This window comes from Gorilla gorilla, chromosome 1, assembly GCF_029281585.2.
Source record: "Gorilla gorilla gorilla isolate KB3781 chromosome 1, NHGRI_mGorGor1-v2.1_pri, whole genome shotgun sequence".
Taxonomy (NCBI): Eukaryota; Metazoa; Chordata; class Mammalia; order Primates; family Hominidae; genus Gorilla; species Gorilla gorilla.
The window spans coordinates 194,591,178-194,618,429 of record NC_073224.2 but is presented as its reverse complement, the minus strand read 5'-3'; the positions used below and the strand labels follow the sequence as shown (position 1 = coordinate 194,618,429).

General features: G+C 51.0%; 4 protein-coding genes across 38 annotated transcripts in view; 2 read left to right on the top strand and 2 right to left on the bottom strand.

Moving 5' to 3' along the window:
• The first annotated feature begins 5,965 nt into the window (after window positions 1-5,965).
• Window positions 5,966-7,701, top strand: HPDL (4-hydroxyphenylpyruvate dioxygenase like). Its single transcript, XM_004025685.4, has one exon. It carries the CDS (start codon window positions 6,307-6,309, stop codon window positions 7,420-7,422), a length of 1,116 nt encoding a protein of 371 aa, XP_004025734.2. The 5' UTR covers window positions 5,966-6,306; the 3' UTR covers window positions 7,423-7,701.
• Window positions 7,702-8,395: 694 nt separating this feature from the next.
• Window positions 8,396-19,496, bottom strand: MUTYH (mutY DNA glycosylase). Of its 33 annotated transcripts, none has more exons than XM_063699283.1 (16): window positions 19,355-19,496; window positions 13,537-13,657; window positions 12,559-12,740; window positions 12,243-12,470; window positions 12,064-12,105; window positions 11,909-11,980; window positions 11,720-11,833; window positions 11,537-11,634; window positions 11,312-11,456; window positions 11,169-11,232; window positions 10,807-10,995; window positions 10,566-10,702; window positions 10,328-10,480; window positions 9,661-9,702; window positions 9,261-9,375; window positions 8,396-8,591 (listed from the first exon to the last, which is right to left on the bottom strand). In XM_063699283.1, the coding sequence occupies exons 1-15, from the start codon at window positions 19,388-19,390 to the stop codon at window positions 9,304-9,306; spliced, it is 1,695 nt and encodes a 564-aa protein (XP_063555353.1). In that variant the 5' UTR covers window positions 19,391-19,496; the 3' UTR covers window positions 8,396-8,591; window positions 9,261-9,303. The 33 variants fall into 33 exon arrangements, with proteins under 33 accessions (XP_063555353.1, XP_018873059.1, XP_018873066.1 ...); XM_019017514.3 differs by lacking the exon at window positions 9,261-9,375 and having other exon boundaries at window positions 12,243-12,316; window positions 12,431-12,470; XM_019017521.3 differs by lacking the exon at window positions 9,261-9,375 and having other exon boundaries at window positions 12,243-12,316; window positions 12,431-12,470; window positions 12,559-12,710.
• On the top strand, window positions 19,177-23,121 carry TOE1 (target of EGR1, exonuclease). Of its 3 annotated transcripts, none has more exons than XM_004025692.5 (8): window positions 19,177-19,440; window positions 20,212-20,354; window positions 20,442-20,482; window positions 20,613-20,709; window positions 21,094-21,252; window positions 21,529-21,788; window positions 21,988-22,147; window positions 22,227-23,121. In XM_004025692.5, the coding sequence occupies exons 1-8, from the start codon at window positions 19,389-19,391 to the stop codon at window positions 22,845-22,847; spliced, it is 1,533 nt and encodes a 510-aa protein (XP_004025741.1). In that variant the 5' UTR covers window positions 19,177-19,388; the 3' UTR covers window positions 22,848-23,121. The 3 variants fall into 3 exon arrangements, with proteins under 3 accessions (XP_004025741.1, XP_055203529.1, XP_063555406.1); XM_055347554.2 differs by having other exon boundaries at window positions 19,307-19,458; XM_063699336.1 differs by lacking the exon at window positions 19,177-19,440 and adding an exon at window positions 19,568-19,678.
• Window positions 23,028-27,252, bottom strand: part of TESK2 (testis associated actin remodelling kinase 2) — a 150,321-nt gene continuing 146,096 nt past the window's right edge. The window contains exons 6-11 of the mRNA XM_019017570.3: window positions 27,065-27,147; window positions 26,758-26,842; window positions 26,128-26,211; window positions 25,842-25,928; window positions 25,026-25,143; window positions 23,028-24,706 (exon numbers count right to left, since the gene is read on the bottom strand). Of these exons, the coding sequence (XP_018873115.1) occupies window positions 23,988-24,706; window positions 25,026-25,143; window positions 25,842-25,928; window positions 26,128-26,211; window positions 26,758-26,842; window positions 27,065-27,147 (1,176 nt within the window). The 3' untranslated portion in view covers window positions 23,028-23,987. The remainder of the gene's footprint in view (window positions 24,707-25,025; window positions 25,144-25,841; window positions 25,929-26,127; window positions 26,212-26,757; window positions 26,843-27,064; window positions 27,148-27,252) is intronic.

Below are 27,252 nucleotides of genomic sequence, written 5' to 3'. Positions count from 1 at the left end.
AAACAAAGATATTTCTAAGTGTCTAAACTACACCCTTCTTTAAAAACCCAGAGTACCCTGTGTTGCAATAATTATTATAGTCAATATATCCGGTAACACAATACAAAAGCAAGCAGCTTAAAGGCTGAGATGAACTTGTCTGTTTACACTTTTGGGGTTCTATAAGGAATAACAAGTTTCTCCCCAAAAGGGAGTCTGGCAACTTCTCCGTTTTCTTAAAGGAACCCCAGGTGATTATAAACTATTTTAGGTCCCTCATGCAGCAGAGGGTACAAGAGAAAGGAGAGACAGGAGAAGTGAATGAAGAAAACAGAATTCAGTCAACTAAGAAAGAAAAAACTTTTCCTCAAACATAAAAGACAAGGTCCTAGGACAGAAAAAATAAATGACGGCCTTTGAATACAAACACACATATGCACACGTACACACACACAACTTGGATGTTAGCTTTTAATTAAGCTGACTTTAACCATTGAGCTCCTTTAAAAAAATGTTTTTAAATTTCATTACCATATTTCAGCTGGGACAAATTGCCGCTGTTTCAGAAGCACAGCCATTGCTCTTTCAGTTTCGCCTGACTAGCAAAAAGGTGGCCTTGTTATGTAAATAAAGCCCCTAAAGGGGCTAAAGTAGTCAAAATCCAAAATCTGTCCTCTTTTCTCCCTTTTGCTGGCTGTTTTTCTCCCTCACCACACCGCCTTTCTTTTCTTTTTTTAATTCAACTATTTGAGAGGCTTTGTTCCACATAATTTGGAACTTTCCTTTGGATTTGATCAAGTCAGATCTTTCACGCGCGTATGTGTGAAGACATCACCAAACAGGCTTTGTATAAGCAATAAAGCTTTTTAATCACCTGGGTGCAGGTGGGCTGAGCCTGAAAAGAGAGTCAGCGAAGAGAGATAGGGGTGGGGCCATTTTAAAGGATTTGGGTAGGTAGTGGAAAATTACAGTCAAAGGGGGTTGTTCTCTGGCTGGCAGGGGTGGGGGTCACAAGGTGCTCAGTGGGGGAGCTTTTGAGCCGGGATGAGCCAGGAGAAGGAATTTCACAAGGTAATATCATCAGTTAAGGCAGGAACCAGCCATTTTCACTTATTTTGTGATTCTTCAGTTACTTCAGGCCATCTGGATGAATACGTGCAGGCTTGGGCTCAGAGGCCTGACATTCCTGTCTTCTTATAGTAATAAGAAAAATAAAACAAAATAGTGTTGAAGTGTTGGGGTGGTGAAAATTTTGGGGGGGTGGTATGGAGAGATAATGGGCGATGTTTTTCAGGGCTGTTTCGAGCGGGATTGGGGTGGCATGGGAACCTAGAGTCGGAGAGATTAAGCTGAAGGAAGATTTTGTGGTAAGGGGTGATATTGTGGAGTTGTTAGGAGGAGCATTTGTCGTATAGAATGATTGGTGATGGCCTGGATACGGTTTGGATGAATTGAGAAACTAAGCAGAAGATCCTGCTACAGTTAACTACTACAGTTAACCAGCCCAACCTATTCCTTTAATTCGGCCCATCCCTTCATTTCCCATAAGGGATACTTTTAGTTAATTTAGTATCTATAGAAACAATGCTAATGACTGGTTTGCTTTTAATACATATGTGGGTAAATCTCTGTTCGGGGCTCTCAGCTCTGAAGACTGTGAGACCCCTGATTTCCCACTTCACACCTCTATATTTCTGTGTGTGTGTCTTTAATTCCTCTAGCACCGCTGGGTTAGGGTCTCCCCGACCGAGCTGGTCTCGGCAAGAAAGAACTAAAAAGCTAAGGGAATACCAAAACAACCAAATGGATTCTTGGTTTGGGAACAAAATCGTAGCATGAGTCATCCCCATTCCTGGGCCATCTCCTAATAATATGCCCAGGACTAATGTTCTTACCCTGCCTAATTAACTTTTTTCAAGGATTTTTAACTGACAGGATCATGGCCATTTCACAGACAACTACCCCAAAACATCTACAGATGGCGTTACTCCTACAGTCAATCCGAAACCAGAAAACTCCCCATCCCCGTCAAAAGGAAGTAGCCAGAAAGAACATGCCGCCCCTCTTTTTTTTTTTTTTTTTGAGACAGAGTCTAACTCTGTCACCCAGGCTAGAGTGCAGTAGCATGATCTCTGCTCACTACAACCTGCGCCTACTGGGTTCAAGTGATTCTCATGTCTCAGCCTTCCAAGTAGCTGGGATTACAGGCATGCGCCCACCACACCTGGCTAATTTCTGTATTTTAGTAGAGATGGGGTTTCCACTGTGCTGGCCAGGCTGGTCTCGAACTCCTGACCTCAGATGATCCACCCACCTCAACCTCCCAAAGTGCTGGGATTACAGGCATGAACCACCGTACCCGGCCCTTTTTTTTCTTTCTTTTTTTGAGATGGAGCTTCGCTCTTGTTGCCCAGGCTAGAATGCAACGGTGCGATCTCGGCTCACTGCAACCTCCGCCTCCTGGGTTCAAGCAATTCTCCTGCCTCAGCCTCTCAGCTTGCTGGCATTGCAGGCGTGCACCACCATGCCTGGCTAATTTTTCTTTTTCTGAGACGGAGTCTCGCTCTGTCGCCCAGGCTGGTGTGCAGTGGCTCAGTCTCGGTTCACTGCAAGCTCTGCCTCCTGGGTTCACGCCATTCTCCTGCCTCAGCCTCCCGAGTAGCTGGGACTACAGGTGCCCGCCACCACGCCCAGCTAATTTTTTGTATTTTTAGTAGAGACGGGGTTTCACCGTGTTAGCCAGGATGGTCTCGATCTCCTGACCTCGTGATCCACCCACCTCGGCCTCCCAAAGTGCTGGGATTACAGGCGTGAGACACTATTCCTGGCCTAATTTTGTATTTTTTTAGCAGAGATGGGGTTTCACCGTGTTGGTCAGGCTGGTCTTGAATACTTGACCTCAAGCTATCCACCCGCCTTGGCCTCCCAAAGTGCTGGGATTACAGGTGTGAGCCACTGCACCTGGCTGCCCCCGTCCTTTTTATCACTATAGGGTCTGGATTGACGGAGCAGGAGCACTGCCATCTTGGACAAGCACTGCCATTTTAAGTTTTGCCTTGATCAAAAACTGCCTAAATCCAAAGGGCATCAGCCTAATGGCTAAGGTCAGCATGACCATAAACCACAAATGACATCTCCGACCAGAAACGTTCCAAGCCCTTCCCCAGCCAGAGACATGCCAGCCCCAAGATAACCTCCCCTTTGGCTGGAGAGGTGTCAGCCTCAAGATAACCTCCCCTCCAACCAGAGACATTCCAACTCCACCATAAACTTCTCCCCGACACAGAAACATTCCAAGCTCTCTCCAATAAATACTGTTAGTCTGGGCCAGACGCGGTGGCTCACGCCTGTAATCCCAGCACTTTGGGAGGTGGAGGCAGGCGGATCATGAGGTCAAAAGATCGAGACCATCCTGGCCAATATGGTGAAACCCGTCTCTACTAAAAAAATACAAAAATTAGCTGGGTATGGTGGTGCGTGCCTGTAAGTCCCAGCTACTTGGGAGGCTAGCAGGAGAATCGCTTGAACCCGGGAGGTGGAGGTTGCAGTGAGCTGAGATCTCGCCACTGCACTCCAGCTTGGTGACAGAGTGAGAATCCATCTCTAAATAAATAAATAAATAAATAAATAGTCTGTAAGAGAGAGCACTCCTGACTGAAATCAGCCAGAAGCCCCTCTCAGGTTTGATTATTGAGCTGCTTTTTGTGTTTCTTTCCTCTTTCTTTAACTCTTACTGTGACTTTGAATGGAATGGGAGGCAGATTGGCCCTAAGCAGTTCCCAGCTTGACTTTTCCTTTTAGCTTAGTGATTTGGGGCCCCCAAGATTTACTTTCCTTTCTTACTACCCAGGATTCCTTGGGATGAGCTGCTCATTGAGTAGGCTGCCTAGCCTTTGGCCCATGCCAGTGAAGCCCCTGTCCCCATCTCTCTAGCAGGCCACACAACACCTTCTGGGAGGTACCACTGGCATTGTATCATGAGATAAAACAATAACTAAATAGCCAGGCATGGTGGTGTGCACCTGTAGTCCCAAGCTACTTGGGAGACTGAGGTGGAAGGATTGCTTAAGCCCAGGAGTTGGATCCTGCAGTGAGCTGTGATCTTGCCGCTACACTCCAGCCTAGGTGACAGAGTGAGACCTCATCTCTAAAAAAACTTTTTTCTTTTCTTTCTTTCTTTTTTTTTGAGACAGTTTCTCTCTTGTTGCCCAGGCTACAGTGCAATGGCATGATCTTGGCTCACTGCAACCTCCGCCTCCTGGGTTCAAGTGATTCTCCTGCCTCAGCCTCCCGAGTAGCTGGGATTACAGCTAATTTTTTGTATTTTTAGTAGAGATGGGGTTTCACCATGTTGGACAGGCTGGTCTTGAACTCCTGACCTCAGGTGATCCACCTGCCTCAGCCTCCCAAAGTGCTGAGATTACAGGTGTGAGCCACTGTGCCCAGCACTGAAAAACTTTTTAAAATAAATAAATATTAGAATATGTGGGAAAATAAAATTAATTAAAAAAAACCAGTAACTACAATAGCAACAACTACTATTTACTGAACACTTACTCCACCTCACTTAATCACAACTCTTTGAGGTAGGTACTATTATTTCCATTTTTACAGATGGGCAAATTAAGGCTCACAGGCGTTAAGCAACTTGCCCATACAGACAGTAAGTGTTGCTGGTGATTCAAACCCAGGTCCGTCTGGCTTTTGGAACTCATGTCCTCACATTCACTGGTCTGCAGAGTAGCACCAAGTACCTTTTACCACCCTGACCAGCTCCTGGGTACTGCCCTCCTGCCTGCAGGCCTGAACACCATGACATCCAGCTAGCCCCTGTCCCCTATGACATCCTTCTCCCTCTTGCCAATGAAACCCAGTAGATCAGGCTGCCTGACAAAAAAAATTTCTTGTGATGCCTTGGACTGTGGCATTCATCCTAAATGCCTCCCTAACAGCATGGCCCATTGCTCCTCTAAGAGTCTGGGTCACATTCTTACTGAGTTTTTGCTTATGCCCTTTGCCCTTCTTGGATGCCCTTCCCTAACCCTTCAAGGGCCACTCAGTTGAAGTTCCAGAAGACTACAAATTCCTCAATCCAGTCATCTCACACAATTCTGGGTTTCAGAGCCAGAAGTGCCCCCACCACAGAAATCTCTGGCTCAATGCCAAGTCAGGAAGTTGCAAAGAGCAAGGAGGGCCTGTGTTCCAGTCCTCAAAGGATGGGGAAGGGGAAGGACAGCCAGGCAGCTGTTCCTTTCAGATCCCGAACCGTCAGATTTTTCCTCCAAATCTTGCTTGGGACAAGGGGTTAAATGATGTTGACAGAAGGGTGATTGAAGAAAGAGACAGGACTGGTTGAGAGATTGCCCAACACTTTGGGAGGCTGAGGTGGAAAGATGGCTTGAGCCCAGGGGTTTAAAACCAGCTTGGGCAATATAGCAAGACCCCATTTCTAAAAAAAAAAAAAATTATTTTTAATTAGCTGGGTGTGGTGGCGTCCGCCTGTGGTCCTAGCTATTTGTGCGCTGAGGCAAGGAAAATCGCCTGAATCCAGGAGGTGGAGGCTGCAGTGAGCTGTGATTGTGCCACTCCAGCCTGGGTGACAGAGTGAGACCCTGTCTCAAAACATATAAACGTGTGTGTGTGTGTGTGTGTGTGTGTGTGTGTGTGTGTGTGTGTGTGTGTGTATTCCAGGGAACATTAAGACTTAGAGGCAAACTCTAGAACTTAAAGAAAAAACATGAAAGTGCTAAAAAATTCCGTGCTTGTGGAGAGAGAATTCCAACTGTTTCCCTGAACCCGGGCTGAGTCCCTTCGCTGTGAGGTTGGGGGGATGAGTGGGAGCCCAGTGCCTGGCGCCGAGTGAAGGCAGCCATTGTGAGTTCCTGGGCTGGGGAAGGGAGGCTCAGTGCCCAAGGATGTGACCGGGCCTGAGGCCCGGGGAAAGAGCAGCGCGGCGACCCCGCAGTATCCTAGGCGACAGGGTGTGGGCGAGGGGGTGGGGAGTCAAAGGCGGAGTCACGGGCTCCGCCCTCTTTCTCCTGCTTGGCGCGAGCACAGGCACCGCGTGGTTCTCACAACCAGCAGCTCGGCTCACTGAGACCCGGTGGTCCAGACGCTGCTCCTGGCTAGGGTGGCGCTGCAGGGAGAACCGCGAGCTCTCAGGGGTCGGCGGGTGACTTCTTTCCGGAAGAAAGCGAGGAACGCACTCTGCGGGGTGAGCCGGACTCCCCAACTCCGGACGATCAGCCCAGGACTGAGAGCCCCGAAGTCCCCAACCACAAGTAAGCGGCCCCAGAAGGACAAGTCTAGGTCGCCGTCCAGAGCGCCATGGCCGCGCCCGCCCTTCGTTTGTGCCACATCGCCTTCCACGTGCCCGCCGGGCAGCCCCTAGCTCGGGACCTGCAGCGCCTCTTCGGCTTCCAGCCCCTGGCTTCGCGGGAGGTGGACGGCTGGCGGCAGCTAGCCCTACGCAGCGGCGACGCGGTCTTTTTGGTGAACGAGGGCGCAGGGTCTGGAGAGCCGCTGTACGGCCTGGATCCGCGTCACGCCGTGCCCAGCGCCACAAACCTGTGCTTCGACGTGGCGGACGCCGGCGCTGCAACCCGGGAGCTGGCAGCGCTGGGCTGCAGCGTGCCTGTCCCTCCCGTTCGTGTGCGGGACGCGCAGGGTGCCGCCACTTACGCCGTGGTCAGCTCGCCTGCCGGCATCCTCAGCCTGACCTTGCTGGAGCGCGCCGGCTACCGCGGACCCTTCCTACCCGGCTTCAGGCCCGTGTCCTCTGCGCCTGGCCCCGGGTGGGTCAGCCGCGTGGACCACCTGACCTTGGCCTGCACCCCCGGCAGCTCCCCCACACTTTTGCGCTGGTTCCACGACTGCCTGGGCTTTTGCCACTTGCCGCTGAGCCCAGGTGAGGATCCGGAGCTGGGCCTCGAAATGACAGCAGGGTTTGGGCTTGGGGGACTGAGGCTTACAGCCCTGCAGGCCCAGCCGGGCAGCATTGTCCCCACTCTCGTTCTGGCTGAGTCCCTTCCGGGGGCGACGACACGACAGGACCAGGTGGAGCAGTTCCTGGCCCGGCACAAGGGGCCAGGCCTGCAGCACGTGGGGCTGTATACGCCTAACATTGTGGAGGCCACTGAGGGGGTGGCAACTGCTGGAGGCCAGTTCCTGGCTCCCCCTGGGGCATACTACCAGCAGCCAGGAAAGGAGAGGCAGATCCGAGCTGCAGGGCACGAGCCTCATCTGCTTGCTCGACAGGGGATCCTGCTAGATGGTGATAAAGGCAAGTTTCTGCTTCAGGTCTTCACCAAGTCCCTTTTTACTGAGGACACTTTCTTCCTGGAGCTGATTCAGAGGCAGGGGGCCACTGGCTTTGGTCAGGGCAACATCAGAGCTCTGTGGCAGTCCGTACAGGAGCAATCTGCCAGGAGCCAGGAAGCCTAAGGATGCCCAGGGGTGGGTGCAGCCAGCTGTCCTGCAGCTCTGGGGAGACCAGCACAGAACTGAGGAACATCTGCAGGAGGCCCAACTAGTGAAAGGCTTTGCCTCCGGGGGGCAGGTGTGACTTCCATTTCATCAGTGCCTGCCAGAAGCCGTGTCTCTCATTGGGCTCCAAAGTGGTGGGATTTTTTAAAACTAAAATATTTCTTATATACAGTCTATAATAAATATGTAAGATACAAAGAACAATAAAAGAATTACACACTAGGAAATAGAACATAACCAATACTTTCGAGTCCTCCCTGTGTCCCGCTGTGATTCTATTTCCTCCCACCCACTTCTCAAATCCTGTCATTATTAGCCCTTTGCTTTTCTGTATTGTTTCACTCCGTATGTAACATAACCCTAAGTAAATTATTTCGTATTTGAGGTAGGAATTTAAAACAGAACAAATCTTCTCCTGTGCTTTCTCTCCCCCTAGGGAGCAACCACTGCAGGTGGGGAGGGGCTGGGTGAGAGTTGAGCCCAACTACCTGCTCCAGATGATGCCACCACTCCAATTAGAGCTGACCTGAGACGTAGAGGGTGTTGTGTGTCAGCCACTGGCAGGTTCTCCCTGTAGCTGCCTTGCCTTTCTCCTGGGGGTTGGAGGACAGATCAGTCTGGACAGAACACCCCCCCTCCAACCCCATCTGCCCGGGGCTGGCTGGGAGTTCAGCCAGAGAAAGTCAGAACCAAGCAGAACGTCACCACTTTTCTGGGTCCCTCCCTCAGATGTAAGGGGTGAGGGGGCTAGGGAGAGGGTGGAAGGCTGTCCAAAATAGCTACAAAAGGGCGGGCGTGGTGGCTCATGCCTGTAATCCAAGCACTTTAGGAGGCTGAAGTGGGAGAATCACTTGAGGCCAGAATCACCTGAGTTCGAAACCAGTCTGAGCAACATAGCGAGACCCCCATCTCAAAAAAATACAACATAAAATAACTACAAAAATAAGCACTTTACTAACAACAGGATTCTCAGGGAATGGGGGCTTTCAGAAGTGTCACTGGGCTGCACTGTTGAGGCTGTGTGCATCAGTGGAGATGTGAGACCGAAAGAAATTATCCAGGACTTGCTGGCCCATGCGGGGCTTTTTCCGACTGCACGGAGAGGACACCTGGGACCTTTTGGAACCCTGTGAAAAAATGGAAGGAGGGAGGCCTTGTAGTTGGAGGTGGGGGAGCAGAGAATCCTCTCCTTGTCCTCTCTCCCTTTCCCCGACTCTACTGATCTAGCTCAGGCTTAGCCTGGAATGCTGTAGAGCTTTCATCCTGCCTCAAGTATCTGCCCCATCAATCAACCCTCCAAAAGGCTGCCTGAGGGAATCGAATTGTCCTAAAAATGCAAATCTGACTCCTCTCCTCCACCTAAAATGAGTCAGCAGCCTAGGGCTCACACCCTGACTGACCCAGCAGGCCCTGCTGACCTTTCCAGCTAAACCAACTGCTCACAGCTCCTTGAGCACTGCAGCCTGCACTGGGCCCCACCTTTGCTCACACTACTCTTGGGACTGGAAAGAACATCGCTACGGTTGATTCCCCTCCCAAACCTGAAGAAAAGGATTCATTTCTAGGACCCAGATTACCAGCTGCTTCCTCCAAACAGCCTTTCCTGATCCATCTCCCAATTAGAACTGATAGCTCCCATGGATGGGTGTGGTGGCTCATGCCTGTAATCCCAGCACTTTGGGAGGCCAAGGTGGGCAGATAACTTGAGGTCAGGAGTTCGAGACCAGCCTAGTCAACATGGTGAAACCCTGTCTCTACTAAAAATACAAAAATTAGTTGGGTGTGGTAGCAGGCACCTGTAATCCCAGCTACTTGGGAGACTGAGGCAGGAGAATCGCTTTAATCCGTTGTGGGAGATTGCAGTGAGCCGAGATCGGGCCACTGCACTCTAGCTTGGATAACAGTGAGACTCTGTCTCAAAAAAAAAAAAAAAGAACTGATGGCTCCACAATTCATATCCCACAAAACTCAGTACAGGCATTTCACACACCTGTGTCACTGGAGAGTCCTCATCATTTTTTTCCTTTCCCTCTACCCTGCACCCCACAATGGGAGGTCTCCAGGTCAAGAACTATTCCTCTCTCCAGTGAAGCCTGGAGTGGAGAATGTTCACCCAGACATTCGTTAGTTAACTGACTAAAAACCTACGGACTCAGGCCTGGGGAGACACGGTTGGGAGAGGCCTAGGAGACTTACCATACAGGTCCCTGGCTGTTGGCCCTGATACACACGGAAAACCTAGACAAGAAGACAGGGAGGTGAGGGCTGGCACTTTTTCCAAAAGAGATAAACTGGTGTTCTGCCCTTAACTTCATGTCCCAGTACTTTTGTTTAAAATATGCTTTTTTGGCCAGGCATGGTGGCTCACGCCTGTAATCCCAGCATTTTGGGAGGCCAAGGCGGGTGGATCACTTGAGGCCAGGCGTTTGAGACCAGCCTGGCCAACATGGTGAAACCCCATCTCTAAAAATACAAAAAATCATGGCTGGGTGTGGTAGCTCACACCTGTAATCCCAGCATTCTGGGAGGCTGAGGCGGGCGGATCACTTGAGGTCAAGAGTTGGAGACCAGCCTGGCCAGCATGGTGAAACCTCATCTCTACTAAAAATACAAAAATTAGCCAGGCATGGTGGCGGGCGCCTGTAATCCGAGCTACTCAGGAAGCTGAGGCAGGAGAATCACTTGAACCCGGGAGATGGAGGTTGCAGTCAACCGAGATAGCGCCATTGCACTCCAGCCTGGGCAACAGAGCGATTCTCCGTCTCAAAAAAAAAATGCTTTTTTTCCTGTTTACACAGTAATATATTCATGTAGAACATGTAGGAAACACAAGGAAGTACAACAAAGACAACAAAGGTAGTGCCTTTTTCATGGCGGTGGAAACAGCTGCGGTGTGAAATTCCTCCTGGGTCAGCCAGCGAGCACCTGGTGGTACGGTGGTCACTGGGGTCTGCCCTTCCAAGGCCAGCCCATATACTTGATATGTCAGCTTGATGTGAGAGAAGGTGTGGACAACCTGGAGGAAGGGTCAAGGGGTTCAAATAGGCCTGTGGATATAGCCTCAAAAGCCAACATCCTTGGCTGTTCCGCTGCTCACTTACCTCCCCAAGGTGCCGGAGGTGCGTGGCTGGGAGGGGCCCAGCCCAACGCTGTAGTTCCTGTAGTAGGGCCTTGCGCTGAAGCTGCTCTGAGGGCTCCCAGGTCACGGACGGGAACTCCCACAGTCCTGCCAGCAGACCTGAGAGGGAGGGCAGCCAGGCAGGGGTCAGGCCTCAGCTGCCGATTCCCTCCATTCTCTCTTGTTACTCATGCCACTGCCCTCCACGCCCAGTATCCAGGTACCTGAGTTGGGCCTCTGCACCAGCAGAATTTGGGCCCCAAGGGCCCCAGGCTGTTCCAGAACACAGGTGGCAGAGCTCTCCTCCCTGGGGGGCTTGCGGCTGGCCTTTCTGGGGAAGTTGACCACTCCCAGGGTCTGATCCCAGGGCTCCGAGGAAGGCAGGCACAGGTGGCACTGTCCAGTGTTGGGAGCTGGGAACAGAGATCCCCGAACCCTACTCAAGCCAAGAGGGCTTTAGGGGCCAACCTAGAGAGCAGGCTTTGGCCGGGTTCTGCAGAATCTTACTCAGGTTAGAGGAAGAACTGGAATGGGGCTTCTGACTGGGCCAGGAAGGGTTGGGATGGGGGCTAGGTTTGGTGCTCACCACACTCCTCCACGTCAGGACTGCCCGACAGGCTCCGTGAGGCTAAGAGCTGTTCCCGCTCCACCTGAGAGGCACAGGGTTGAGTGTCATAGGGCAAAGTCACTCCTTAGGACTTCTCACTGCCCCTTCCCCAGTAGGCTTACTCTCTGGCGTGCCCGGCACAGGCTCTCCACAGGGCACTGGCTGCACAGTGGGCGCTGTGGGGTACACACTGTGGCCCCTAGCTCCATGGCTGCTTGGTTGAAATCTCCTGGCCGGGCTGGGTCCACCAGCTGCTGGGCTAGACCCCTAAAAGAAGGGAACACTGCTGTGAGGCAGAGCTCCTTCGGAGACACCCCTGAAGCACCCTTGTTACCCCAACATCCTACCAGAGCTGCTGGGAAACAACGGTGCTGCTGGGATCAGCACCAATGGCTCGGACACGGCACAGCACCCGTGCTACGTTGCCATCCACCACACCGGTTGCCTGGCACAGAGGGGCCAAAGAGTTAGCCTGGGCTGGGAGGAAGGAGGCTGGGCACGCACAAAGTGGGGGTGGGCTGTGAGTTCACCTGGCCAAAGGCGATAGAGGCAATGGCCCCAGCTGTGTAGCGCCCCACGCCAGGCAGGAGCTGCTGCAGGGTCTCTGCTGTACGTGGCATGTGGCCCCCTAGCTCCTCTACCACCTGATTGGAGTGCAAGACTCAAGATTATGAGACACCCAAGACTCCTGGGTTCCTACCCTCCTGCCATCCCCTTACCTTCCGAGCTCCCTCCTGCAGCCGCCGGCCACGACAATAGTAGCCCAGGCCAGCCCAGAGTTGATTCACCTCCTGTGGGTAGGATCAGAGGTCAAAGAGATCACCCGTCAGTCCCTCTATCGTTCCTATTTCCCCTACCCTAGGGTGGCTCTCACCTCCAGGGAAGCACTGGCCAGGTCCTGCAGTGTAGGCCACTTCTATAGCCACAGGCAGGCAGAAAGAGACAAGGTCAAGGGTGAAGGTGGTAGAGGAAGCCTTCTCTACACCCACCCCAAAGTAGAGGCTCTCATCTGGGGTCTGACCCATGACCCTTCCCTTCCTCCCCTGGAGTCACCTGCATCCATCTGGTATAGTAGTTGATCACAGTGGCAACCTGGGTCTGCTGCAGCATGACCTCTGAGACCCACACTGGGGGAAAGGGGTTGGCATGAGGACACTGCTGACCTGCCCCTACCTGGCCCACAGCCCCCAGACCCAAGGGCCTCGAGGCAAAGTGGCCCTGCTCTCGGGAGATGTACTGACCAGCATATGCCCGCCTGTCCAGGTCCATCTCATCTTCTGCCTGTCAATGCAACCCCAGATGAGGAGTTAGGGTGGAGGGGGCTGGGTGCCTGCCTCTCACCCACTGTCCCTGCTCCTCGCCTGCCTACCCGTCTTCTCCATGGTAGGTCCCGTTTCTCTTGGTCGTACCAGCTTAGCAGGCTCCCTCGGAAGGCTGTGACTTCAGCTACGTCTCTGAATAGATGGTATGAGGAGACAGAGGCCTGCAATACCACCTCTTCCGGCTGCCTGGCCAGGCCTGCTGGGGCCCCAGGACACTCAGGAATCATCCCTGCACAGGCTGTGCATCAGGGACTTGGGACACAGCAGCCTGTGGCAGTATGCTCCCACTTAGGGCTTCCCCCAACCAACCCCCTTAAGCTTTGGAGCTGGAGTCAGACCAGAGTTATGTAATTGTGTGTAGCTGTGGCTAAGTTTCTGGCCTTAATTTTCTCAGGGTGGTACTACTGGCTTGTCTCTGAGCCATAATGAAAACCTAATACTTTTAGCCAGCTAGAATGTATACTGGTGCAGGACCTTCCTATTCACAAAACACTTTCAGGCTCATAAACTCATTTGGTCCCATGAAAGCCACATGAGGGAGGAAATGCTGAACTACTGCTCCATTTTACTGGTAAGAAAGCAGCCAGTCAGAGCAATTATCCCAATGTCACACAGCAATATAGTCAGAATTACACCGTCAGTGAGTCTCTTTTTTTTTGAGACAAGAGTCTGGCTCTGTTGCCCAGACTGAAATGCAGTGGCACTATCTTGACTCAGTGCAACTTCTGCCTTCCAGGCTCAAGTGATCCTGTCACCTCAGCTTCCCGAGTAGCTGGGACTGCAGACGCTCACCACCACGCGAGCATAGAGAGGGGATTTCGCCATGTTACCCAAGCTGGTCTCAAACTCCTGGGCTCAAGGGATCCACCTGCCTCGGCCTCCCAAAGTGCTGGGATTACAGGTGTGAGCCACCACACCTGGCCCTTAGTAAGTCTCTTAATGTCTTGATACGTATCACAATCCCTTCCCAGCCTGAATCTGCCTTTCATGGCCAGTGAGCCTTGGGCCACAACCTAGTTCCTTACCATCACAGGCAGAAGGCTTGGCCTGACTGTTGTTCTTAGCATGCTTCTGCCTCCCTTCCTGGCTGGCTGCCTGCTTCCTGTGACCACTTCCCACGGCTGCTTGTGGCTTCCTCATGATGGCCTGAAACAAAAAGACCCAGCCAAAGCAGTCAGTCACAATGAGACCAAATCTTGAGGCCTTCCAAGGGTGATAGCTATCTCCCTCTCATCCACCATTCACATAGGGTCCAGCTTCTCTCAAGCACTCTCAAGATGCTCACAGGTTTACTCTTGGCTGGCTGCAGCACTGAGATACAACTAGTATAGCTGAGCAAGTGGCCTCAAGGGGGCCAGTGTTACAGCCCTGGAGACATGCAAAGACTGAGAGGCCAGGGCTGGGATGGGTCAAGGATGAAAGCCTCCTGTTTGGGAGCATTTGTGTATCTCTGATGCTTACTGTGACTGTGTGTGTGGATAGGGGTTGTTTAGGTGTGTCTGGGAGAATGGGGGTAGGCGGTTTCTCTGCCTCTTAGAGATGTAGCATGGTTACACTGAAACAGCCTTTAGTAGTCATTAAGTCCAAAACCTTCATTTTATCCTAGAAGAAACCAAGGATCAGAGGGACAAAAGATCTGTCTGAGAACAGATGGCAAATCAGTGGGAGAACAGAGATTAGCTATTTTTATTCCTAATCTAGTAAACCATAGGTGGCTGACCATCAACAATGAGAAAATGTGCCTGGTTGATTTTCACTGCTCCCTAACTGTTATAATGGCTGCCTTTTCTCTAACAGCTAAAATTAGTTGATATTTTGTGAGTGCCTACTCTATGTCAGACCCCATGAGGAGCTTTACCGGATCTCTCAATCTCCTGGTGACTCTATGAGGTATGTACTAGTATCACCTCCACCTTAGTTATAAGGAAATTGAGGTTTATGGAGATTAAGCGACTTGTTCTTTCAAATCCACAACCAGCATTCTTATACTGTGATAAAATGCAGTCCCTGCTAAGCCTCTGTATCAAACTCTCCCCCCAAACCTTTGACTTTACCACCTCATTTTCATCAAAAGAGCTTGCCTCCTCCTTCAGAAAAAAAAAACCAACTTCAAATCTACCTCCATTTGCACTGTCCTACCCTCCTCCTCTTCAGGGTCCTGCTCCTCCAATCCCGTCTAACTGCTGGAACTCAGAAACTAATACCCCAGGCCAGGCACGGTGGCTCATGCCTATAATCCCAACACTGCGGGAGGCTAAGGCAGGCAGATCACTTAAGGCCAGGAGTTCAAGACCAGCCTGGCCAACATGGTGAAACCCCATCTCTACTAAAAATCCAAAAAAATTAGCCAGACATGCTCACTTGAACCCAGGAGGCAGAGCTTGCAGTGAGCTGAGATCATGCCACTGCACAGCCTGGGCAACAAAGACAGAGCAAGACTCTGTCTCAAAAAAGAAAAGAAAAGAAAAGAAACCAATACCCCAAAATATGGCCCTCTGACATGCTGAACTCAAGAAGCCGCAAGGTCTCTCTGATCCTTCCACCCCAGACTCTCCCAAAGCCAGGATGAAGTTGTTCTCTGGAACTCTTTATCTGCCTAAAGTCCAAACTCACTAAAAAGAATACTTGTTTTTTCTTCCCCTCCCACTAAGACTAACATGTAACCACACCTGAACAAACCCTTTCACAGGTATTGTGTACCTCAGGATCACCCAAATTCCAAAGAGAACTATTAACAAGTTAACCTCTGTCCCCATTCCATTCTCTCTAGTAATCCTTTATTGCCCTTCAACAGAATCTCCTTCTGGCCAAAGTTTGGTTTATTTAAAAACAAATAGAGCTGGACATGCTGGCTCAGGCCTGTAATCCCAGCACTTTGCGAGGCCAAGGCAGGAGGATTACTTGAGCCCAGGAGTTCGAGATTAGGCTTGCAACATAGCAAGACCCCGTCTCTACAAAAACAGAAAAACAGAATTTCTCTTCTACCCCTTGTCAGGCCTCTGAGCCCAAGCTAAGCCATCATATCCCCAGTGACCTGCACTTATACATCCAGATGGCCTGAAGCAACTGAAGATCCACAAAAGAAGTGAAAATAGCCTTAACTGATGACATTCCACCATTGTGATTTGTTTCTGCCCCACCCTAACTGATCAATGTACTTTGTAATCTCCCCCTACCCTTAGAAGATTCTTTATAATCTCCCCACCTTTGAGAATGTACTTTGTGAGATCCACCCCCTGCCCCCAAAACATTGCTCTTAACTCCACTGCCTATCCCAAAACCTGTAAGAACTAATGATAATTCCACCACCCTTTGCTGACTCCTTTTTTTCAGACTCAGCCTGCCTGCACCCAGGTGAAATAAACAGCCTTGTTGCTCACACAAAGCCTGTTTGGTGGTCTCTTCACATGGACACACGTGAGACACCCCTCCCATAATCTTTTTTGCCAGATGGTATATAAACTCATGAACTCTGTAGGGAGATGGGTAATCACTTTGTGGTTCTCCCAATGTGCATGTTAATAAATTTGTATGCCTTTTCTCCAGTTAACCTGCCTTTTGTGAGCTGATTTTTCAGCAGATCTTCAGAGGGCAAAGGGAAAGATTTTCCCCTTGGCTCGTAACACAGTCAAATCCCACCCTCCTTCCCTTCATAGCCAAACTTCCTTCACCAAACCTGCTTACTTCCACATTCATTCTACAATCCATTCTCCAAAGAGCAAAGGAATCTTTTCCAGATCACGTCACTTCCTTCCTTATAATCTTCAATGGTTTCCCATTCTTTTTTTTGGGGGGGGATGGGGTCTCACTCTGTCACCCAGGCTGGAGTGCAGTGGTGCGATCTTGGCTCACTGCAACCTCTGCTTCCTCGGCTCAAGCAATCCTCCCACCCCAATACCCCACCCCAACTCCAAGCAGCTGGGACCACAGGCGCACACCACCACCACATCCAGCTAATTTTTGTATTTTTGTTAGAGACAGGGTTTCACCATGTTGCCCAGGCTAGTCTCCACCTCCAGAGCTCAAGCAATCAACCCGCCTCGGCCTCCCAAAGTGCTGGGATACAGGCATGAGCCACGGCGCCTGGTGACACCCCATTATATTCTTTTATTTTCTTTCTTTTCTCTTTTTTTCTCCCTCCCTCTTTCCTTCCTTCCTTTTTTCCTTTTTCTTTCTTTTTTAAATACTGTAGGCCTTTACTATGGGTCATTAAATTCTTGAGCAAGCTGGTTGTGGTGGCTCAACACTGTAATCCTGCTACTCTGGAGGCTGAAGTGAAGAACAGCTTGAGCCCAGAAGGTCGAGGCTGCAGTGAGCTATGATTGTGCCACTGCATTCCACCCTGGACTCAGCAAGACCTTGACTCTTAAAGAAAAAAAAGATTGAGCAAATATTTATAGAGCCCCCTAATATGTGCCAAGCAGTTTTAGGCACTTGGCATACTTCAGTAAATAAAACATCAAAAGTTCCTGCCCTCAGGGAGCTTATATTCTAATGGGGACAGAAAAGGAATAATGAACATAAGTAAATTCCATAAGATGTTAGGTGATAAATATTAGCATAAAAAGCAAAAATTAGACCAAGAGGGGAAAAAAAAGAGTGCCAAGGTGGGGTTTAATGTTGCAATTTTAAAGACTGTGGTCAAGGTAGACCCAAAGCATTCTAAGTGAGTGCAAAGGCCCCAAGGAGGGTGCCTGGTATGTCTGTGGTACAGTAAGTAGGTCAATGTGGTTAGAATGGAATGAGATGGGACTGAGTGGTAGAAGAGGTCAGAGAAGTAAACCAGATGAGGTGGGGAGAGGAGGGTCACAAAGTACCTTATAGGCCATTGGAGGGATTTGGCTGCCACACCCTTGCTCTTAGAAGGCAGTCCTCTTACTACAGCCTTGCAGGTCCAGTGATCCGGGCACCAACCGCCTCATCCCCTCACTATGCTCTAGCCAAGGTTGACTGAATTTAGTTGCTTAAACACCTCAAGTGTGTCTGCCCACCTTGGGGCCTCACACAATCCATTTCCTCTGTTTGGACTCTTTTATGCTTTTATCTAACATCTAATCATTTTTCAAGTCTTGACTGAAATGTCCAAATCAGGTCCCCTCATCTTATCCTATCACATATTTCTGCCTTGTAGCTCTTACCTAATGTAATTTCACATTACTTTGATTCTTTCCATCAGTGTGTACTTCCTGAATTTGACTGTAAAAAACAACTTGAGTGCAAGGACTGATTCTCTTGTTGATTGGTGTGTGTCCAAAGTCAGTGCTAGGTAAACTGTACACAATAGATACCTGTTAAATGAATTAATGGGATGGGGGATAGTCAAAAGAGTTTCCCTTTTTTAGGATAGGAGAAATCTAAAGAGTTTTTTTATTTTTGTTTTTTTGTTTTGTTTTGTTTTGTTTTTAGAGACAGTGTGTCCCTCACTTTGCTGCTCTGCCACTCAGGCTGGAGTGCAATGAGATCATGGCTCACTGCAGCCTCGACCTCCTGGGCTCAAGCCATCCTCTCACCTCAGCCTCCTGTAGCTGGGACTACAGGTGCGCACCACCATGCCCAACTAATTTTTAATTTTCTTTTTGTAGAGACAAGGTTTCACTATGTTGCCCAGGCTAGTCTTGAACTCCTAGGGTCAAGCGATCCTCCCACCTTGGCCTCCTAAGATGATTACAGGCCATAAGCCACTGCGCCCGGCCCAAGCAGTTCTGAATAATGATGAAATGGGCTCAGTTGAGAGAAGCTGAAGATTAACTATAAACAATGAGTAACAAAGGAGCACTGGAAGGCAGAGGTGGATGGGAATCGTAGTGTTTACGGAGGGACTAGTCTCCAATAGGAATCCCTTTTTTTTTTTTGAGACGGAGTTTCGCTCTTGTTGCCCAGGCTGAAGTGCAAAATGGCGTGATCTCGGCTCACCGCAACCTCTGCCTCCCAGGTTCAAGCGATTCTCCTGCCTCAGCCTCCCAAGTAGTGGGATTACAGGCGCCCGCACCATACCCAGCTAATTTTTTTTGTACTTTTAGTAGAGACGGGGTTTCACCATGTTGGCCAGGCTGGTTTTGAACTCCGGACCTCAGGTAATCCGCCCGCCTCGGCCTCCCAAAGTGCTGGGATTACAGGCGTGAGCCACCGCGCCCGGCCTAGGAACCTCTTTCAAGTTCAATCACCCTCTAGGTCGACTATACCGCCTAGCTACTTCACAATTTGTCCCTTCCTCGCCATCCATACTGCCAGCCTTAATTCAAGTTCACATTATCACTTGATTGGATTATTACAAAAGCTTCCCTACCAATCGGTCGCTCTTACACCCTCGGCAGCCTCCTCCGATGGCCTACTCCCCGCCTCTTTCACTTTCTGGAGATCACTGAGCTCTCCATCCTCTCTGGGAATTTACCGATGCCCAGAACGCCCTTCTTTCCCCCACACGACCCTCTCCTAGTCTAACTCCTGGGCGTGCTTTAAGCTCAGCTCAGGCAGCGTCACCTTCTCTGGAAAGCCCAAACCCAGCCACCCCACTACCCCCTACCCGCGGCCCACGCTGATGAAGACAGCAGAACACGGAGGCCCCGCGTTCCCGCCGCGAGTGCAGGAGAGAAAGATTACCTCCCGCGAGCTCTAGCGCGCCCGGCTTTCCGGCGCACTCCAGGGGGCGTGGCTCGGGTCCACCCGGGCGGTGAGCCGGCAGCACAGGCCAATAGGCAATTAGCGCGCGCCAGGCTGCCTTCCCCGCGCCGGACCCGGGACGTCTGAACGGAAGTTCGACCCCTCGGCGACCCGACGGCGAGACCCCGCCCCATTCCCGACTGCCTGAACCGCGCCAGGAGACGGAGCGCAAGTCCAGCGTACCCACAGACGACTCAGGCGGGAGACGAGCGGTGTCATGGCCGCCGACAGTGACGATGGCGCAGTTTCAGCTCCCGCAGCTTCCGACGGTGAGCGGCTTCCCAGAGGTAGCCTTCAAAGCCTCTGCGCTCTGGGAGAGGGGAAGGCCTCGGGCTCATAGTTCTAGAGGCTCCTCAAGCTTCAGAGGACTGCTCCTTCCGCCTGAACTAGCCACGAGGAGACTACAAGTCCCGTTGTACACCGCGGCTCCGGCTGCAAAAGCCTGGAGCGTTGGGAGCATGGGGCTGATGGAGGCATGGCGGGAGATGTAGTCTGGATCTCATAACGGTTAGTAATAATAGTTGTGATTCAGTTCAGTGGAGTGGGTTGAGCGTTGTGATCCAAAGGAAGGTAGGACGTATTGGGAGCTCTGGTGTGGGGCACTGCCAGCCTCTGGGGCTTACTGGGAGCTGTTGCTTGTGGCGCTGGGGCACCATGAGAACAGTAGTATGGATCCCTGTGGGATATTAAGGGAGCTGAGATCCTCAAGCCCTGCAAAATGTTTCCTGCAGGACATGGGAAAAAAGAATCAAAGGTCGTCTAGTCCAACTTTCTCCTCTACAGATTGTGACAGCGAGGTGGGAAGTAATTTACCCAGGCTCATACAAGCCAGTAGAAGACTCAGGCTTCCTCTCCCCAAATTCAGGGCATTCTCCACTCCAAGGCCTGTGTGTAGAACACGTGGGTTACAAAGGCTTGTGGGAAAAGCTACCAATGGAAACTACTACCCCCCTTACCACCATCACCGTGGCCTAGCTTGGTGTCTGTTCCCCTGGGCTCTTTCCTTAAGCATGAACATCCATCACCCTCCTAACCCCCAGGTGGTGTCAGCAAAAGCACAACATCTGGGGAGGAGCTAGTAGTCCAGGTTCCCGTAGTGGATGTGCAAAGCAACAACTTCAAGGAGATGTGGCCATCCCTCCTGCTAGCCATAAAGACAGCTAATTTCGTGGCTGTGGACACGGTGAGAGTTGGGAAACAAGGAGGGCAGGTGGTTGTGAAGGGGCTGGTGCTAGAGGCTTGTCACAACTCTCCCTTTACCTACCCACAGGAGCTGAGTGGGCTTGGGGACAGGAAGAGTTTGCTGAACCAGTAAGTATAAGCCCTTTTCTCTTTAGTGCCAGCCCTCAACTGTGGAGTAGGGGGGGTCACAGACCTGGGTGGTTTGGGTCCTTCATAAGGCTAACTCCTAGCCACAGCAACCCCCATACCCAACCCCAAGGTGCATCGAGGAACGTTACAAGGCCGTGTGTCATGCTGCCAGGACCCGTTCTATCCTTTCCCTGGGCCTCGCCTGCTTCAAGCGGCAGCCAGACAAGGTATGAGCTGATCTCACCCCAATCCTAGGTGTGGCTGTGGGGAGGAGGGTAGAGAGATTCTGGGGAACATCAGATAGGAAGCGTTTCTCTCCCAAATCTTTTTTTTTTGACTTGATAGTTTGTTTTTTTTTTTAAATTTGAATAGGTTTATGGGGAACAGGTGGTGTTTGGTTAAATGAGTAAGTTCTTCAGTGGCGATTTCTGAGATTTTGGTGCACCTATCACCCAGTGTACACTGTGCCCAATGCGTAGTCTTTTATCCCTCACCTGCCTCCATCCTTTCCCCCCTGAGTCCCGAGAGTCCATTGTATCATTCTTAAGCTTTTGCATCCTCCTAGCTTGGCTCTCTGAAATCTTGATATAGCAGACTTCTCTTTCTCCCAGGGTGAACATTCCTATCTGGCTCAAGTGTTCAATCTCACTCTGCTGTGCATGGAGGAGTATGTCATAGAACCAAAGTCTGTGCAGTTCCTGATACAGCATGGCTTCAACTTCAACCAGCAGTATGCCCAAGGCATCCCCTACCATAAGGGCAATGACAAGGTAGGCCTCTAGCCTCCCTAGCCTTGAGTCTGCCCCTTCTGTGACTTTATTTCTTCCTACCCTAGGCTGGATGTCTGGGGAGAATCTGCTTCTTAGGGAGTATGGGGAATCACTAGTGACAGGGCTTGGGAAACAAGACTGGTATGAGGATGGTGGGCAGCATTGGGTAAGGTAGAGAGAGAGCGTTCCAAGTGGGGAGGTCTGGGATAAGTGCCCAGCAGAAGAGGCTCCCTGGGGGACTCTGTCCTCCTCATTGACCCCTTTACTTTCATCTAGGGTGATGAGAGCCAGAGCCAGTCAGTACGGACCCTATTCCTGGAGCTAATCCGAGCCCGCCGGCCCCTGGTGCTACACAATGGCCTTATAGACTTGGTGTTCCTGTACCAGAACTTCTATGCACACCTCCCTGAGAGTCTGGGAACCTTCACCGCTGACCTGTGTGAGATGTTCCCAGCAGGAATTTATGACACCAAATATGCTGCTGAGTTTCATGCCCGTTTCGTGGCCTCCTACTTAGAATATGCCTTCCGGAAATGGTGAGGAAATGGTTGAGGGAAAGGGGTGGGGCCTGATACGAGTTTATTTCATTCACTTAAGATATTTATTGAGCTCCTACCATGTGCCCAGGCAGTGTTTTAGGTGCTGAGGATTCAGCAGTGAACAAAACAGACCACAAAACCCTGCTCTTATGGAGCTTATATGCTAGTGGACCATTACCCTCTTGCGCTGTTGCAGTGAACGGGAAAATGGGAAGCAGCGGGCAGCTGGCAGCCCACACCTTACCCTGGAGTTCTGCAGCTATCCTTCCAGCATGAGGGACCATATTGATTACCGCTGCTGCCTGCCCCCAGCAACCCACCGTCCTCATCCCACCAGTATCTGTGACAACTTCTCGGTGAGAGCACCCACCTGTTTCTTGGGAGGGAAGGTTCTGATGCCTGGAGCCTCTTTCTAAGCCTCTTTCCCACCCCTAGGCTTATGGCTGGTGCCCCCTGGGACCACAGTGTCCTCAGTCTCACGATATTGACCTTATCATTGACACTGATGAGGCTGCGGCAGAGGACAAGCGGCGACGGCGACGACGTAGGGAAAAACGGAAGAGGGCTTTATTGAACCTACCAGGGACACAGACCTCTGGGGAAGCTAAGGATGGTCCTCCCAAGAAGCAGGTCTGTGGGGATAGCCTCAAGGCTGAAGAAACCGAGCAGGAGGTGGCTGCCGATGAAACTAGGAACCTGCCTCACTCCAAGCAAGGCAACAAAAATGACTTAGAGATGGGGATTAAGGCAGCAAGGCCTGAAATAGCTGATAGAGCTACCTCAGAAGTGCCAGGGAGCCAAGCCAGTCCTAACCCAGTGCCTGGGGATGGATTGCACCGGGCTGGTTTTGATGCCTTTATGACAGGTTATGTGATGGCCTATGTGGAAGTGAGCCAGGGACCGCAGCCCTGCAGCTCTGGACCCTGGCTCCCTGAATGCCACAATAAGGTATATTTGAGTGGCAAAGCTGTACCCCTCACTGTGGCCAAGAGCCAGTTCTCTCGTTCCTCCAAAGCCCACAATCAGAAGATGAAGCTCGCTTGGGGCAGTAGCTGATGCAACTTCCACCTTGCTCTCAGGTGGAACAGAGGTATTTTGGGTCTCTCTAGCCTGAAATGTCATCCTCAACTGCTACTGAGTTTAGGGGAGGGGGAGTGTCCTGACAGACATCACTGCATTGCCCTGGACCGCCTCCTTTATCCCAGTGTCTGAGGTACAAGTAAGAAGGCTGACCAGCACCTGTAACACTGACTTTATTTTTAAGTCTGAAAATGTCTTGGGAAAGTTGTTTTACAAAAAAAAAAATCAACAGAAGCAAGTTATGAAAATATTTGACCAGCTTCATCTTTGGTTATTTCTTATTGCAGCTCTGTAAGGACAGACTGTTCCCAAAGCTCCAGCCATGGCAGGAAGGGAAGCAAATCAGTCCCTGTATAAACCATTTAACCAATTGAATGTATCACATGTTGACAAATACATAGAAGCAGGCCCTAGGGCCTACAAAACCAGCCCCACTTCCAACCACAAGGTTGAAAGTCCTATGGGGCAGAACATTAAGACTCCTTTATAAATATGAAAATAGATTAATCAACAGGAAAAAGTCTTTGAATAGGTTAGCTAAGAGCCATGACCACCACGCTGCCTTGCTGTCCCCTTGCATAGAAATGTAGTGACATGGTCTGACCATGCAGTAAGTGCAAACAGCAATTACTCAAATGTCTTAGAATACTGGCAAGAAGCACCCCAATATTTAGGTCTGGGAAACAGCCATGACCGTTACGGCCTCTTGGTCAGCTCCATGTTCCACTCAGTAGCTTATATGCCCCAAGAAAAGGCAAGAGACAGACCTGGGGTGGGGAAAGAACCGGGGTAATAGCTGCCTGCCAGCTCAGCCTAGAACTAGACATCCTCTGGTCCTATCTGGGGAAGTACACTGGAGAGGGTCTGGTGGGAGGCAGACCTCCTTGCCGGATTTCAGAGGCTTGGTATCAGCTGTTGGCCCTAACTAGGAAGGCCTCTCACTGCTGCCTCCCGTCATACACAGCCAATGGACACTGGGAGCCCAGAAGTTGAGCCTAGCTTGGCCTAGCCTGCCTGCTCTGTAGGCTCCAGGGAAGAATCAAGGCTGTGCACCTAGGGGGCCATATGGTTTCAGCTGAAGGTCCATCCCCAAGGTGAGGCAGGGACTAAATCCCCTCACCCATCCTGCTTTCCCTGGGTTTGCAGGCCTATGCCTGAGGTGGAGAAGGTGGCTGGAGTTGAGCCTGCTGGCCTTTCTTCTACCTCCATCTCCTCAGAAGCACCCGCAGGGCATGGACTGGTCCCCTGGGGCCTGGACCCAAAACCATTTTCTTCCTGGAGAATGGAGTAGTCCATAGCCTCATGGGCTTGAGCAGCTGGTAGGGCAGATGCCCGGAATGGTGGGATCTCTTTAACTCTGTACTTGAGACTACTTAGGCGTGGTGGGGGCCCATCAGATAGCGATTCTTCCCGGCCCACAAATGGACAAGCCTCTTGATGCAAGAACTCAGGCGAACCAGGCAAGGAACGCCACCGGCGAATAGGTGGGGCCAGGGGCTCCTGCCAGTCAGCCAGGGGCATAGTTCCGGGCCCTGGTGCATCCAGGTCAAATACCAGAGAGATGACAGACTTGCTGGGCAGGTCAAAAAACTTGATCTTGCCCCCCATGAGGTCCTGGCGAGCACTAAAAGGGTTGACTTTGGGGGTGCGGGCAGCACCATCTCGTGGCCGGTAGTATGGGTCCAAGACACTCACTGTACGTGGGGGCTTACGGGAAAAGATATCTGACTGGCTTCGAGACAGCCAGATGGTACGTCTTGGGCATGGTGACTTGTGGGGGATCTTGTCATCCAGTGAGCTTAGTCGCTTCACCCCAGGTGCTTTCTCCAAGAGTCCTGAAGAATAATCAAGTCTGGGTTACTCTCACTAGTCATAACAAATACAAGCAGCATTTTACCACAGAATGTTTTCACTCATGAAAGCAAAGCTGATACCATGGCCCTGTTTTACCAATGAAGAAACAGACTCAAGAGAGGGGAAGCAGTATGCCAAGCCACAGCTCTTAAAAAGGCCAGTACTTTCTGCATCATCTCCTTCCCCTCCCGTTTGTTTCTGGACCTGGGATCCTGGCAATCACAACCCTAAGAGGAGAAGGCCCCACATCCGAATTTCCTCCCTTAGGGTTAGGTTGGGCTCCCTGGTCTAATCTCTTACCCCTGGCTGTGGGCTGCAGCTTCCTATCCCTCTCCTGCTCTTCTTCCTGTAGGCGGCTCAGAATTTCCTCCAGGGTCTTCCCAATCTCCACAAAAGATGGGCGCAGTTTGGGGTCCATCTGTAGGTATCCACAACAGCCATGAGCTCTGCCCTCCATCTCCCACCCCAAAGATGGCATTTGAGTCTATTTCTGGCATCTTTGAAGATTCAGATGTGCAGCTGAGAGATCTTATCTAAAGGCCCCAGACAATGAAGGTGATCCCTACAGTTCAGGTCAGGGAAAACACTACTGTCTACTACCCTCCCTGTCTTAGTGTTTGTCTTATCACCTTGTCACAGAACCTTCCAAAAGTATGCTCATATTAGTTTATTCTGTTCTTGAGTTCTGCTCCTAATGTGTTTCTGGGAGGTATCTGAACAAAGCCCACCTACCCCTTGATCCTAACAGGTAAGGTCCAGCCCCAGAGCTATATACATGAAGGCCAAGAAGAGCCTTTCTCGTATGCCTCAGGACCAGCTGGATCCACAGTCCAACAATAAAACCGGACCAGAGTTCCATCAACACCTAAGGCAAGGAGTGATGGGTCTACCCTACAGGCTGAGGACCAGATAATACAAAACAACTTCTTTCTTTCCTTGGTCCAGAGCTCTGAATAGGTTAGCTGCCAGAGGGAGGAGGAGGAGGTGTGGTTGCTGTCACTACAGTGAAAATGAGGTCCCTCATGAAGCTAATTAGCAGCCTCTCTGTACAGTCCTAACCAGGTGAAAAGGGTTCAGCCAGCCCCTGATGAAAGGCAGAGGGAGAAAGACACTCACGTTACAGCAGTTGAAGGTAAGTTGCAGAAAATCTGGGGGACAGTCTCCCACCATGTGCTGGAAAGCATCATAGTCCAGCCCGAAATTCTGTGGATGGGTATGGAAAGCATAGGTAGACAGTTCATTAATCCCCCCACCCATCCTAGCCTGCTCAGTAGAAGTGGTTGGGAGCTGCCCCTGACAACCAGCAACAGAGAGTTCCAGCAAGTCCATCCCAGGGACAGAACAGTTCCATTGCTTCAAACTAGCCCCATCAGTGGCAATGATCCCCATGCTTGCAGCTTACCTCTGTGCGGGGAAGATAGTCCGGATCGGCCTGGATGCGGGCGATGATCTCGCAGAGGATGATACCATAAGAGAACACATCTGCCTGGTGGGTAGTCGGACTTTGGTTTCCCTCTTAATGGGTTGAGGGGTAGGGTATCTGCCCCTGCCCCTGCCTCCCCTGCACCCCACCATCTAACAGCCCAGGCCTGGGCCATATTGCCCATACTTCATCCCAGTCAGTCACTGGGCAGCTGCCAGGTACCACCACTGCTCTTGGTAGGAACATCTTGGATACTCTGCTAAGAGTGGATTCTAAGGAGAATAGGCCGAGCGCGATGGCTCATGCCTGTAATCCCAGCACTTCGAGAGGCCGAGGTGGGCAGATCACTTGAGGTCAGGAGTTTGAGACCAGCCTGGCCAATATGGTGAAACCCTGTCTCTACTAAAAATAAAAAAATTAGCTGGGCGTGGTGGTGCATGCCTGTAATTCCAGCTACTTGGGAAGCTGAGGCAGGAGAATAGCTTGAACTCGGAAGGCAGTAAGCCGAGATCGTGCCACTGCATTCCAGCCTGAGCAACATAGTGAGACCATCTCAAAAAAAAGAAAAAGAAAAAAGGAGAATCAGGCCTTGAGATCCTCCAAACTTACCTTTTCATTATAAGGCTCATCTCGGAGAACCTCAGGTGCCATCCAGAATGGGGAACCCACCACGGCCAGCTTCTCACTCCCCATGCTGTGGGGTGAGATTATACAGAAAATGAGCTTGCCAATGGCTGGTGCAATGGAATCTTTTGACCAATCCTCCACCCCAAGGATGGGTACAGACGAGCACTAAACAAATTTAGGGAGCTGAGGTTGAGCTGTGACCAAGTCCTGGCCTCTGGGGAGGAGGCTAGAATTCCCTTAGCTTCAGCCCCCTGTCCCTTGGACCCCAGCATCCAGTAGGGCTACACACCTGACATCGGGGATCTTCTCAGCCAGGCCAAAGTCAGCTACCACTGCAGAGTAACCATTCTCATCCCTCTTTATCAGGCAGTTCTAGGGTTCCCAGGAAGGAAGAGAAAATAATGTAGCTCAGAAGCGGGGATCAGCCAGCCATAGAGTTACCACCCATTCCCCCCTTCCTACCACAGGGCACCTTGT

Coding starts and splice junctions, on each gene's coding strand:
- TOE1 (XM_055347554.2), top strand. CDS start 19,389: ATGGCCGCCGACAGTGACGATGGCGCAGTTTCAGCTCCCGCAGCTTCC. Junction 19,459..20,211: donor CGGTGAGCGGCTTCCCAGAG/GTAGCCTTCAAA, acceptor CCTAACCCCCAG/GTGGTGTCAGCAAAAGCACA. Junction 20,483..20,612: donor AGGAAGAGTTTGCTGAACCA/GTAAGTATAAGC, acceptor CCCAACCCCAAG/GTGCATCGAGGAACGTTACA.
- MUTYH (XM_019017463.3), bottom strand. CDS start 19,390: ATGACACCGCTCGTCTCCCGCCTGAGTCGTCTGTGG. Junction 10,481..10,565: donor ACCTCCGGCACCTTGGGGAG/GTAAGTGAGCAG, acceptor CCCTTCCTCCAG/GTTGTCCACACCTTCTCTCA. Junction 9,703..10,327: donor TTTCCACCGCCATGAAAAAG/GCACTACCTTTG, acceptor CTTCTTGTCTAG/GTTTTCCGTGTGTATCAGGG.
- HPDL (XM_004025685.4), top strand. CDS start 6,307: ATGGCCGCGCCCGCCCTTCGTTTGTGCCACATCGCCTTCCACGTGCCC.